General features: G+C 42.0%; 1 protein-coding gene across 1 annotated transcript in view; it reads left to right on the top strand.

Moving 5' to 3' along the window:
• thsd7aa (thrombospondin, type I, domain containing 7Aa) overlaps positions 1–14,615 on the top strand; it is a 140,550-nt gene that overhangs the window by 73,300 nt on the left and 52,635 nt on the right. Inside the window, exons 5-6 of the mRNA XM_068710764.1 lie at positions 5,043–5,198; positions 10,016–10,219. Coding sequence (XP_068566865.1) covers positions 5,043–5,198; positions 10,016–10,219 — 360 coding nt within the window. The remainder of the gene's footprint in view (positions 1–5,042; positions 5,199–10,015; positions 10,220–14,615) is intronic.

Genomic DNA, 14,615 nt, shown 5'->3' with positions numbered 1-14,615 from the left:
TTGTCAGCACTTCCGTATACCTTTCGTTTGACTGGCCAATTAGCCGGCCGCGTCCACATTTGTAGACACGTCAGTGGTGTGGCTCTGGGGACTGCTACCGGTCGGTCGGTTTAGAATGAAATATTGCAAAAACTGTTACTTGGATGGTCATGAAATGTTGTTCAGACTAGTATTAAACGTACAGCAATGACTTTGATGATCCTATGACACTCAACACATATTGATCGATTGTCAGCTCACACATTTTATTGACCGACACTTTGGTTTCTACAGAAAGACAAGTGTTTATCCTTTTTTCTAAGTCTGATCTAGAATTTTTTTCTCTCGTGTTTTTGACAGATTAATAAAAACTTCTGGCAGGGGATTTTTTTAATGTTTGTGTTTGTCAAGATTAGTGTTGTTGTAATACTCATGTCAGCCACAAGGGACTGAAGTCCATCTCCGACCTTGTTTTCAATAGGATTAAAAGTGAGTTTTAATTTGTATAACTTTGTAACACACAATTTATGTACCTTGTGTTAAAAGTGAATGGAGAATTGAAAACTGACCTGGAAGAGAGCATGAATGCTTTTAGTCCTGTTCAGAACCTAGTGTCAGTGTAGTGGTACACTTCAGCCTCCTGTGGGCGAAATAAACACTGAGGAGAAGTTGGCCTTCAGGGCTTTCTGCCAATAATCTCCTTAGGTTCAAGCAATAAACCTATTTATTTAGGTTTAGGAAAATATCATGATCCTGTTTAGAATAAACCCTCTCTGGCAGAGAGCCCTGAAGGCAAACTACTATCATGTGCCCGAAATCATTTTTTTTTCATCGGCTGTTCTACAGATGAAAAAAAAAAAAGATTAAGGAATTTGAGGAAAAGTCATTTTCCCCTGTTTTACTTGTCTCTCAGGACTCTTGTTCTGACCAAATACCAAAGAAATTGGTGGCGTTCATCCTCAGCTGCATGTTGTGTTCTAAACTAGCAAAGTGAGGATCATGTGAAGAGTGGGCAACTGATCTCAACGGATCTAAAGCCCTGGGTTCACCACATGATGTGGCTGATATTTTTAATTCAATATCAGGACATTTGCAGTAAAGTACAATATCAAGTGGGTCCTTCATTATTTCCTAATCTTGTCCTCCCGTCTTGCAGAGGGGCCCCTGTATGAAAATCTATCTTTAATAGTTGTATTATTACACTTTGTATTGACATGGTCCCTATTCTTAAATATAGTTGTTAAATTAAATTCCCTCAATCCGACAGATTACCAGGTAGTATCCAGCCACACTGGTTTGTTTTTTAGGTGCTAGCTTCCAATATGAGTGCAACGACGTTTTTTGCCGTGTCAATTAGCATATGCAGATGTGCTGACGTCAGCATAAAGCTCAACGCACTGCTTCTGCTCCTCTAAACAACAGGTATTCTCCAGAGCTGTCCTTCAGCAGCATGAGCCACCCTCTCCGTCTCAGGGAAGGACCGCCTGCCCTGACAGAACACATAAACGTCACAAGTTCATTCCTACGGGTCCTTAAAATATGATAGTTCTAGAGGCTAAAAAAAGTTAATTGCAAAACCACTGCAAAGTGCTATGCAGGTTAAATGGAGTCGTACCCAAACACACATAGAAGCACGGGGCGGGTACAATGGAATAGTCGAAGGAGCGTGGTAATTAATCACTGTCTTCTCAGCCACATTACAGCCCTTATACCTTTTACACAGCTGTGCTAGTCACAGTGGGAGTGACAGAAATGATTCATGAAATGGAGGGCAGGGTGCAGTGAGTAGAAAAAAAATAATAATAATTGTTCTGAAGGTTCCGAATGGCAATCTGAGAACATGTGACACCACAGGTCTGCAGCCAGAGCGAGATGGCTTTTAAAGTTTCATTTGTTGAGACTTTTGCACATTCTGATTTTGCTGTCCTGTGACTTTTATTGCCAATCCCTTCCCGCCACATACTCTTCACTTATAATTCCAAAATCATTTCAATACCGGGCAATTACTTTCAATTAAAGGTTTAAATCCAACAGGCAGTTGTTTGAATATTGTATTTCTAGTGAAGCCTGAGGTCTAAATCGACTTCCATAACCTGTGGTCTACAGCTGGTGCTTATTTGTGTAAATAGGTTGATTTGATTTAATGAATAGTCTTGTGTGTAAAATAGCAATTTGATGGTACAGTGGAAACAGCTTATAGTTATTACCGTTATGAGATCTACCGCTCGTAAAGCTTGGGCCAGAATCATTTCTACACAAATGCTGTTTAAATTTTTTGCTTATAGTAATCAAGCAGTCTGCTTACAGTGTTCATTGTGGGTCCTGTCATACATAACAACATATGGAAAATAAACTACAGTAAGCAAACATAAATAATATTTTTGTTACCCGTCTACTTCCAGCTGGCTTCTTGAGGCTGCTGCTGCTGCACTTTTAGATCAGTGAAAGCGCACTGGGAGAGTGGATTGATAACGTCTGGTCACGTCATTCCCCCAAAGGGAAACTCTGCTGATCCTCAACCAGCTCTTTTTGGTCATTTGTCTGCATGCACTGCAGCCGCTGCATTGACACAGAGCCCGTTTCATTACTTTATAATCATGTTATAAATACACCAATGTCAAAAAGAAATTGTCCGTTATTGATCAATTTAACCGAGACAGATTTCCAGCTTTCCACTGTAATACAATGGTGCAGTGTTAGTACTCCTGTTGCACAGGAATTGTACAGGTTCCCAAGTGCCATTGGATTCCTGAACTGATGGCTCAACCTAACGACCCGTTTGGATGTGCCTATCCGATACAGCTAGTCCCATATATCAGCCAATTCAAGTGTGTATTGTTCTCTACATGAATACATGTGTTTAGCAACAGTAAAGACAAATACACATCACAGGGTGTACGAGAATGTAGAAGATTATCTGATATTGATGTAGATGGAAAAAGTACCTTATCACATTGCACCATTTGACATATCAAGCATTCTTAGGTCTCACATGTACTTTGGCAACACTATTAAAGGACGCACCTTCGGAAGAGTGGAGGCAATTTGTCCCGTTGTGGCACAGAGAGAATGAATCATCAGCCTGGCGACCTTGTCGAGAGTGTACAGCTGTTTGGAGCTGAGGTCCAACGAGAATCAGGTCAAACTGAAGACTGTACTGTTGTCCTGGGAAAAACTGGAAACAACTTTAAAACTTTGTTGTTTCAAAGTTGTCTATGTTTTGGAAGATACTGGGTTTTGTGACTGAAAGAGAAGCGTGTTTGCAATTGTTGGATTTGATTTTGAGCTGAAAGGATTTGTTTCCGTGGGACGTAGGATTCTAAAGGCATCGGAGACCTTAAAGACCAACTTCTGTCTTTGTTTCTTTTTTACATGGTTTGTTCTGCTAACCCAGGGGTCGGCAACTTTTACTATCTAAAGAGCCATTTTGCACTATTTTCCACCAGCATTTTTTTTGCTATTTTACCTGTTATAACAATATCAAACTCTTATGAAGAGGAGAGTTTTCTGCAGCAGTTGAGAACTCGCTCTTGTTCGCTCATCTCCAGCGTGATACTTTTCAGCAAATGCTGTGTGCTTCTTCTGGAAGCGTCTTTCAACATTACATGTCTTGTTTGCTAATTTCTCGACACGTATCAAGCATACAGGTAAACCAGCATCGTTGGCAGCGAAAGCAAATGAATACGAACACGCAGAATTAAACTCTTTATTACAAAGCACCGAAAACGGAGGAGTTTGAAAACGATGACGTGTTCGCTACTTGATCGGTTCTTAGCAGTCACACCCCTATCATGTGACCCTTTCCCAGAAGATCACAAACAACAACAGTCTTGATTACCGATCGACTACCAGGTTAATTTAACATGGAGAACTGATTACAGGCGTTGCTGACCTTGTTGTCTTTACTAGTAGCTGTTAAGTTAAATTCTGCATTTCTGCGGAGGAAGCAGCTGTTATTGGAGCGATCAGTGAGCCACAGCGGTGTTATCAGACCTACGGTTAGCGGCTTTAGGGAGGGTGATGGACACAAAACGGAGGAGTTTCCTGTCCTTAAATCATGCTTATTTTGTTCTGCACAATTATTGTGAAGTCTGCAGATAAAATGTAAAGAAACAAAAGCAGTAAATGCTCTCCAGTAGGACAGAGACTTCAGCCTCCAGCAGAGCTACGAGTGAGAACAGACAACAACGAAACTGAGGAAACGAGTGAGAAACGAGTGTTGACCACATTTATGGATCATAATCTGGTAAACTTTTATGTGTAAGTGTTGATGTTAAAGTAAATGTTATGTGTGAGAGAGAGAGAGAGAGAGAGAGAGAGAGAGAGAGAGAGAGAGAGAGAGAGACCCGCAGCGCTGTAACTAACGTTAAGTCTGAAAAATAAAACTTCTAAAACTTTCCACAAAATGTGTCTGTTTGAGTTTATAGAGGAAGATTTTAGAGACGACCTTAAGTATCAAACACGACCTTTCATCATTAAAGACTACTTTATTACTCTGTCGTATTTTTTTGAAACTAAGCAACCAATCTACTTCCCGTTTACAGCGCCACCATCACGCTCACGTGATATTCGTTTTCAAGCGTGTTATTCTGGACGGAGATCATTACGATGCTGAAACGCCGTGTGGACGGAGATCGTTTTCGTTTTAAAACGTAGTATTGTGAACGTAGCCTCAGGGAGCCGCAACAGAGGCGCTGAAGAGCCGCGGGTTGCCGACCCCTGTGCTAACCCATACAGATTACACATAACTTTCAAGGCTGGAGTTAAAGTACTGTTGTCCCTGCACAGGCATGTATGCATGGTATACTGTGCAGCTTTGAAACTGAATGGACGGTCCTGATGTATTAGTTAGAAACCCATATTTCACAGCTGGTGGTGCAGAGGGGAACATTCTTCCGCCCGAGTGATTCCTCTTTCAATAGTGTCAATGACAAGAACTGTGGAACATCTTCAAACTGTTGGCTTCCTTGTTTGATTTGTTCTGGTCTCTTGTATTTTACTGTATTGTGTTTGCTGTGATAAAAAAACCCAAGTTGACATTCCTTTCACCTGTGTCTCCATAGCATTGCGACCGATGGACAGTGATCTGTGTCTGGGTATCCCCCCGAACACCACCCAGCTCTGCCATATCAGCTGTCCTGTTGAATGTGAGGTGTCTTCTTGGAGTGCCTGGGGACCCTGCACCTATGAAAACTGCCAGGACCAGGCAGCCAAAAAAGGTAAGAAATAAATGATAAATGAATGTACTTGTAATAGTTCTTTTCTAGTCTTCCGACCGCTCAAAGCGCTTTAACGCTACATGTCATCATTCACCCCCCCCATTCATACACTGATGACAGGGGGCTACCATGCAAGCTACCACCTCTACCTAAACATTCATACTCATTCATACGCAGGCACAACTTGGGGTTAAGTGTCTTGCCACAGGACATGTGGACATGGTCTAGCGGAGCCAGAGATTAAACCGCCGATCCTCTTATTGAAGGACGACCCTGCTCTACCACTGGACCACAGTCCCCCCCCCCCCCCCCCCCCCCCCCCCCAGTCACATTGAGAAAGGTTTAGCAGACGCTTTCATCCAAAGCGACTTACAATTCAGTATCTATCTACACACCGTAGGCACAGCTACGGGAGCCATTTTGGGGTTAAGTGTCTTGCTCAAGGACACATTGACATGAGACTAGCGGAGCAGGAGGAGCCGGGGAATGGAACCTCCGACCCTCTGATTGAAAGGCGGCTGCTCTCCACTTAGCCACGGCCACCTATAACTGTGTCATTAAGTAGTTAATGGAGTTCTATAGTGATCTCAGGGCCTTGCTTTGCCAAAACTGGGCACAACTTCATACCCACTAAGGGATGGATGAATATCAAAATGCTCCTCTGCATAAATGCAACCCTAGCTTAGTGCAAACGTGTTCACTCTCACGCCGTCATTCTGCGATAAAGCTTGATGTCTTTTCTTGATGTGTATCTCCTATTGTGTCATGTTAGTATAAATCATTAAATATCAAAGCTAGTGTCGGTATCAAAATCTAAATCTGGGCCTTGCGGCAGCACCAGAGGGGAGCAGAAGTTTGTTCTGGGAGCCAAAGCGTCATCATCCGCTCTGCCTAATTTGTTTGGCCGTTGTAGCGGGTTGAGCTAGTCCATCAGCGGGGTTGACACGGTCGCTGCCTCGGCCCTTAATTATCCCCGGAACAGCGGCGTCCGCCATGACTAATGCATGTTGACTCTGCCTTAATGAAGCGCCTCAAACAAAAGGGACGGCTTGAAATTCTCCTGCATTGCATCTTAATGATGGATCTGCTCCCACTCACTCGTTCTCTCACCACTCTATACTTCGGCTCTTGCTGTTCGACTACTGTACATAACTGAAAGTAAACATGATAACAGACAACACACACACACACACACACTCACACACACACACACACACGTCCTCGAGTGTGTGCACTATGGCTCTCATTATCCAGAACACCTTTTCATCGTCCTGACAAGGAACATGGGAATCAGTTACAGCACGATAGATTGCTGAATGTTAGTTTATGCTGTATGATTTCTCCCACCAAGATTGCAATTGGGATTTACATCACATTCCTTTTAGCTCTAGGCAGGTGTCTACAATGCACTGTATTCACATAAATGCAGTTTGTATCACGCATAAACACATAATCTTACACTTATCATTTCTCCATGAAAACAATCCGGTGAAATGTTTGTTGTTATTGTACTTCCAAGGTCCTAGAAAAGAGATTTTCACTCTGTGTAAGATGTCACATAGTTGATAAATGTGGCATTACTCAATAGTTTTTGAGTGATGAAGACACCTAATGATAGACTTGATAGCTCTACACTGTATCTGGTCAAGCTTTAGATTAGTTTACAATTACATCATATGCTCAAAAGTGCAGAAAGCTATTTTTTTTTTTATTAACAATGGATCAAATGTTTACACTTGATAAAAACGGTGTCGCTTTTAGAGACAAGGTCCAACTCTGCAGTGTTCATTTAGCGCCTAAAGCTAATTGTTTCTGTTTATGGCCCACAGCGTTAGCGTTAGCTCAGCACCAAACAGCAGATCGACACATTTAGCGACTAGCTGGTGAACATAGTCGTGCATTCAGCCGCTACAGAATCTTTTACCGTCGGCAGGGTGAATATTGGGTTTACATGTATCAGTTGGCTAGACACACAACTCCAAATGAATGCTAATGTTGCTCCGTGTCTGCAGGATATGGAAATAGGCAACTGTTGGCTAACATTCAAACTAAACATTGCAACTTCTTTATAAGTTTAACTGAGGGATGCAGACTACAGTTTGCTATGCTGAAGCATTCACTTGACAACTAACTGGCTAAGAAGCTAGATTGTTTATGAAGAGGAAGACTACCACTCTGTTGGTCTTTTTGAACCTCAAACATACATTTCACTCTGTCTCTTTTCACACGTCACAGTGACGACGGGTGGTTATTTCTCCAGGAAATCACCTTTAACTGACAACAATTTCATCTTGTATGTTGGCAAACTCACTAACTATGAATTTGAATTAGTCGCAGCTCACTAAATGTAATTTAATTGATAAGAAGATGAGATAAGACAAGGTGTCTATTGATCCCAGGAGGGACATTTAGCATTTGAGCAGCACAAGATGAAGATTTGAAAAAAAAATATGTACAGACAAGCAAAAATAAATACATAAATAAGCTCTATACAGTTATTTAACCTAACCAGTAAAGCTACTAGTATGGGAAATATCTCGACTAACAAGTGTGCAAACGTTTATTTGCAAAACCAACAGTGCAGTTTTCTGATAATCAATATCAAACACAAAGAAACTGAGGCATTCATTTAGAGAAATTACCAACATGGATTCAAGAGAAAAGCAAAGAAACTGAATGCTTTCTAAATGCAGTTTGAAACGTAAAACTACACCCATTAACAAAGCAATGGGCTATGGTCGCATTATATTTTATAAAAGGACATTTGCTGAGGCACACGCGGTGCCAGAGCTCTGGAGAAATAAAGCTCTATTATAATTACAGTAAACAAAAGGTCTTGTCGGGATTATGATGGAGGGGCTAGATCAGTACCAATTTGCTTGCATAAGAAATCGCAGCACAAGTGACACCATCTCCAGAATACCGCATCTTCTGCTGTATGCCCTGTATGCTTTTTATTTACTTTACCACTGTTCATCCACATACCTTGCTTAATAAAAAGCGACGGGCTCCCCATGGATGCCTCAGTTCACTCTTTGTGTTTACTCTGCGCTCAGTGATTTTGTCATCAATTTGTAGTGAAGTTCTCTGATGACACTGACGTTCCTCAGTTTACACACATCAACTCCAACATGCCCTGCTTTAGAGCCATTAACCATCCATTAATCATTAATGAATGGTATATTAATAGGGAGTTAAACTTGAGTTAGTAGTCATAATATTGTCAGCAGACAATGAAATAACTTATCATGTTAACTAATCATTAGTAATGCTACAATTTGTCTTATTTTTTTCATTTGTTTGTGCAATATGAAATAATTTGTTGATAAATATATATGATATATAATGCTTATAATATATGGTATGAATATATGTTCTATATAAAGTATTAATTAATGATTACCACAGAATGTGTAAGACTTTAAGACATCATGAGTGAAACATCTACTATGGTCCAGTAACCAAATATTAACCATTGACAAAGTATTAGCTATAAACAATGTTTATAGATTAACCGTTTAACAAAGTATTATAATCATCAGTTACAACTTTAAAAAAAAAAACATCCAATAAATAGCCAAGTAATGTTTATAGAGGGTTTACAAGTCAATCATTAACTGTTAATAAATACGTTATACAGTATATACATTGGTATTATGTGCAACAACCGCATGGATATAGCATTACAATTACAATCTGTGTTATTAACTGAAAAATGAATCAAATGTATCCATGCACCATGAATGAATGGTGGGTATTATAAATTGTAACCCAGATGATATAGCACACACAGTTAGCCAGTGAAACGCCTCCTACAGTTATGACACTGTTAACAACTTCTAAAAACAACAAACACAACTTTTGATTTGGTAGGAGTTGTCTTGTTAGTGTCTCTTATTTTGTCCGTCCCCTTGGATTGAGAATGATTGCGCAGCCCGTGGTTTCGTGAGCTACATGTACATGCCAGGTACACGGTGGGTCGTCGCATGTGACTGCTTCCATGTATCTTTGTCTTCGGTCAAAATGAAGCATCTGGCTCCGACAGCAGCTGCAGCCTCGCCATTCATAATCTACCCTGCAGATAGCAACTGAGTGCTGCCTGATAGAATTGAATTCCCCGCACCCCGAGTCTCATCGCCCCTATTTTAAACCCCCCCCACACACACCCCGTCAAGATAAAACCTCCAACAAAAGGGTCTCGGCTAACGGCGGTACATGTTCTGCCGACCGGTCTGATTAAATAAAGGTTTTTGAGGGGAAAGGAGAGACAAAAATGAAATGGAAAAAGGATCCCGTCATCTCCACCTGAGTCCTCCAGGCACTCCGGGACCCTGCTGCCTTATCGGGCTGGAGCAGGACTGTGGATTAGGGGGTGGATGACCTTGGCTAGGCTGGTGCTAACATCCCCCCCTTCCCAGGACCTAGGTCAATCCTGTGCCCTTGAGCAGAGGGAAAAGACATACACACACACATGAGAACAAACCCCAGCTGAATTAATGGGATCCTGCATGCATTAGTCACTTTGGATAAAAGCTACTGTAATGAGAGGAGGATAAAAACATTCATTATGCGAAGTTGTTCTTGGAATATCTCTCAACTTCAGGCTTAATGGACTGTCACGTTAAATGCAATATTATGGTTATCATCACAGGCACACTGTGACCACGGAGTGAAGTTAATATGCTGTCGGTTAAACATTAGATTCTGACAAGTTTTTGCTCAGCAGCTCACAGAGAGAATGTGGGGGGATTTGGTTGATTAGCGCGGGTTCTGGTTTGCGTTCAGTGACTTCATCGGGGTCCTGTTGTTCTCGACAGGCTTCAAACTGAGGAAGAGGAAGATCGCCAATGAGCCGACTGGCGGGACGGGCAACTGCCCCCACCTGGTGGAGGCGATACCGTGTGAAGACCCCAGCTGCTACGACTGGCTGGTGGTCAAGCTGGAGGAGTGCATCCCCGATAATGAGAAGGAATGCGGACCTGGAACCCAGATCCCACAAGTGCAGTGTGTCAACAGCGATGGTGAGTAGACGAAACATTTGACCATGAAGCAGCTTTGAGGTTTACTGGTTTTTTTTTTCCCTCGACAAAATCGAGACAACGGCACATTACAGTAGTGATTCTGGCCCGTAGTGTTATCAATGGAAGTCTGGAGCACACACTGCTTTTCTGAAGATTTGACAGCAGCATTATTAATGTGTTAATGAAGTCGAACTTGGTGTGCAGACGCCCATAGGACCAAGTGTGGGACTCACGTCTTTGCCTCTAGCAGTCTGGGAAGCACTGTGATGGAGTGGTGCGGCGCCAGCAGAAATGCGGGCGCTGTACCGGACCGTAAAGTGGGAGCTGAGCTTACGTTGATCCACGTTCTGATCATGAAACAAACTTACTGATAACACAATAAATGGTTACTTGCGGCCCAATAGCTTACGTTTTAATGTTAAGTTGTTGTTTTTTTCTCTTTTGATAAGTCACACAAAACACAAAGAACAACAGCAGTTTTCAGATTTAATGGCATTAATCAGTGCGTTACAATAGTAACTTCCATAATTCTTCTGGATTCTATCATATATTTATTGTACCGTCCACAAACACAGATGCAATGTCAAGAATCTGTAATTCTCGAGAAGATATCTTTTAAGTCTTAGTGTCAGATGCAGGTGCAGCATTGCTGAAGAGGCTGTGTTGAACCATTGAGCTAATTGCCAGATAACTGGAGTGGTTTTCTGCTTCGTTTGGAGGTTGTGTTCAATGTGTTATGGGTCAGTTTACTCACCTCTGATTGCTGCAGAGTTGGTTGGCCTCTCTTTGAACCACCATGCTGTGGGCCCTATGGCCTGGGCTCACTGCCCAACATTGTAATTGTTGTATGTGTTGGAGGGAGATATCCCTCCAATGGGTTTGCTATTCTAAGCAATTTCACCGTAACTCTTTGTGTGAGAGAGAGCGAGAGCGAGAGAGCGAGAGAGAGAGAGAGAGAGAGAGAGAGAGAGAGAGAGAGAGAGAGTGTGTGTGTGTGTGTGTGTGCAGCTGCTCTCCCCTGGGTTCCAGCTCAGGCGACCGGCCAAAACTGTGCTGGAAGAGAGTGTGAAGCTCCAGGAGAGCAGTGCTGGATGGCACTGCCTGAGGGAGATCTCTCTCTCTCTCTCTCTCTCTCTCTCTCTCTCTCTCTCTCTCTCTCTCTCTCTCTCTCTCTCACGCACACACCTACACACACACTGACCTAAGGACTAAGCACCTGCTTTCTTGTTCATACATCATGGTACCAGGTAAACAGCTGGCAGAACAACACATTTTTTCCTTTCCAGGCAGCAGCATCAGTAACTCTGTTTAGCATAAAAAGGGAGCAGCGTTCTGCGCACATGTTGCTCTTTGCCTCCGTGGCACTGAAGCAGATTCCTTTACTTGTCTTTCCCAGCCGCGTACACCTACTCATAGTGTTTGTGACGCTACTTTGGAAGTAGTTCATACTACATCTGACTTTAGAAATTCATCTGAACAAGGAGGGGCATGCCATGAAGTGACTAAAGGGGGCAATAAAATGATAAGAGGGAGGTAACCAGAAACAGCTGTTTATGGCTTGCATCTCTCTCTCTCTCTCTCTCTCTCTCTCTCTCTCTCTCTCTCTCTCTCTCTCTCTCTCTCTCTCTCTCTCTCTCTCTCTCTCTCTCCAACCACCAAAAGCAAACAGGCTGAGAAACACAACTAAGTCACTTGTTCTGTCTTTCTATCAATCTCTTCTGCTCCCTCTCAGTAGTCTGTACAGCGCCACACATGCACACAACAGGCAGCGCTGTCCATGGTCCTGAAACAACAGCCAAACGATATTCACATGTAACTTTGTTGATTTTGCTGTTTTTTTTTTATAAGAATAATGATGATAATGAACTATTTGTATTGCACCTTTTAAAACAAGAGTAGCATAAAGTCACAGTAAAGGAACATAGAGGTCTTTTGAGATGTATCAAACATAAACTCCAAAAGCTTGACTAATTGAGCACAATTGATATTGGGTACCAATATCAATTGTGCTCAATTGTTGTCAATTGTCCTCAATACTTCTTTATTTATCTCAATACTTCTTTATTTATCTCAATACTTTAGTGTACCTCTGTGTGAACTGTGACATTAAGTCACAGTTCACACAGAGGTTGCAGCATTCAGTTGTGTTTGCATCCATTCCAAAGGACAAAAGTAAACAGAAAGCAACACAAAGTGTAATCTAATGAAATAAGAAGTATTAAGAAAAGAGAGGTCAATACAGGCATGGCACAATGTTTTAAAATCAACGTTAAAAGTATCACAGTTTATTCACACTTCCCAGTCTCTTTTTCCAAAGCATTACATCTTAAACACCCCAGGCCGGGTGTTCTTTCTGTGTTCTAGAACATCATTTGCCTTGAGAGCCTTCTTCAGAAAATGTTCCATTTGGCTGTCAAGTAGGTCAAACTTTGGCATCTCTGAAGGAAATGGAAATATGTTTGCAAACTGAGGTCCACATCTTCTTTTCATACTCACTGCTGCTCGCATTAGTCACTTAAACATACGTTTCAGAGTCGAGCTTCGACAGCGATAGTGGCTTTGAAAACCCCAGGCTGTAAAAAGAAACTTGGCCTGACTTGTGTGCAATAACGGAGAGAGGACGTAGAACCGGTGACACGACGGAAACAGCATGGCCGAGAAATGTTCATAATGACCGTGTGTGTCATGTTCACGAGAACAAATCATTTGCGGAGAGATCTACTAAAAGCAAATGCAGTGAGCAGCGGTATCTACCAGCCTCTACGCTGCATTATACATCAAGTGCCACTGGGTCCAATTAAAAGTTAAATCTGCAGGACTTTTGTACTTTTAGCATGAAAGGAGCTCAAACTTCCGGGCGCTTCTGCATTCAGCAGTGGAAGGAACCATATGTCATTGAAAAATAAGTGGGTGGGAGCAGAAATAAGCTGGAATTGTGGGAAATGTTTTCTGTTCATTTTTGTTAATCGCCTGCGCATAAATCAAAGCACAACTTCCACACCTCTCACATATTCTCTGTGGCAGACATTACACATCAACACAGCTGGCAAGTGGACAGCTAGGTGCATCAGTTCACACCTGGCATTACAGTGATTTGTGAATCATAACACAAATGGTACAGTACACAGCTGCTGTGGCTCGGTTTCCATATCATTACATAAGTCAGAGAATTCAAGTACACAATTAGAAATGAAGGCCCGAACTAGAACCGCATTGGGCTCTTCGGGCTTGTCCCCATAGCAGAACCCTTTCTTTGGTGTCTGGATCTCTTTCAGAGGGTTATACCTGTGAAAGGTTCCACCCAGAACCCCAATTAGACATTCTACAGAGAACCCTTAAAAAGTGTAAAGGATCCACCCGAAATCATTTCTGGAGGTTCTATTCAGAACCTTTACCAAAAGGGTGCTAACAATAACCCACGCAGGAGGTTCTATAGAGGACCATTTTATATTCCAAGGGCTTCATCTAGAACCCACCCAAGGGGTTCTACAGCATACCCTTTTGTTTTCTTTGATGGAAATGGTTGTTAATGGAACCCAAAGTCTCACAAAGAACCCTTTAAAAACCCATTTTGTCAAAAAAGGGTTGTTCACAAGCTGATGGATCTGGGTGGAGTGTCAGCCCTTCAGGAAGAACCTTTTTGGAACCCTGAGAGTAAATATAGGAACTCACGTTTCAAAAATGAATCAATTATTACCTAAATATTGTAATTTCATTCAATCTTTTTAGTTCCCTTGTGTGTGTGTGTGTGTGTGTGTGTGTGTGTGTGTGTGTGTGTGTGTGTGTGTGTGTGTTTGAGGTAACATGGCAATTATGGGTAGATTCCTGAACCATACCACAGTAGCTGCTAATGAGGGCTCAGGGGAGGAGGAGAGAAAGAGAGAGATGGGGGTTGTTCATCAGATTCCATATTATACTCATAATCAAAGTCTCCATTCACAGGCTGCACTGCTCTGTGCTGTTGCAGTGGCAGTGATTACCATCTTCCTCATCCCAAACCGACTTGCTCTGCAGCTAATTATCTTTATTCTCTTTTTCCTGAAAATCGAAAGGAAAATTGTCTTTGAAAGTTAATGTATTATGAAGCAGCGGGTCACATGAACGCTGCTGAGATCTTTATTATAGGTTTCCGTTTTCTAATGTTAAGATCAACAGCAGGTCTGTGGTGAAGCATGGCAGACATGTTGAACACGCTGTTGACTGGAGTCCATCCTCTGGTGAGCTTAAGAGGAAACTGCTAAATATTAAAGCTGCAGGCAATACTAGCTGGATCTTGATGGCTCATTTCTACACATTTAATGTATGTAGGAAAGGAGGCTCTCATATTTCACATGATCAAAGTGACCCATTCACTCACAACATGTTTGTCATTTTCATTATAGTGCCACATCAGGAG

This window comes from Cebidichthys violaceus, unplaced genomic scaffold (genome assembly GCF_023349555.1).
Source record: "Cebidichthys violaceus isolate CVI_PGR_0920_01 unplaced genomic scaffold, fCebVio1.0.p SCAF_16, whole genome shotgun sequence".
Lineage (NCBI taxonomy): Eukaryota > Metazoa > Chordata > Actinopteri > Perciformes > Stichaeidae > Cebidichthys > Cebidichthys violaceus.
This window is presented reverse-complemented; position numbering and strand designations above follow the sequence as displayed.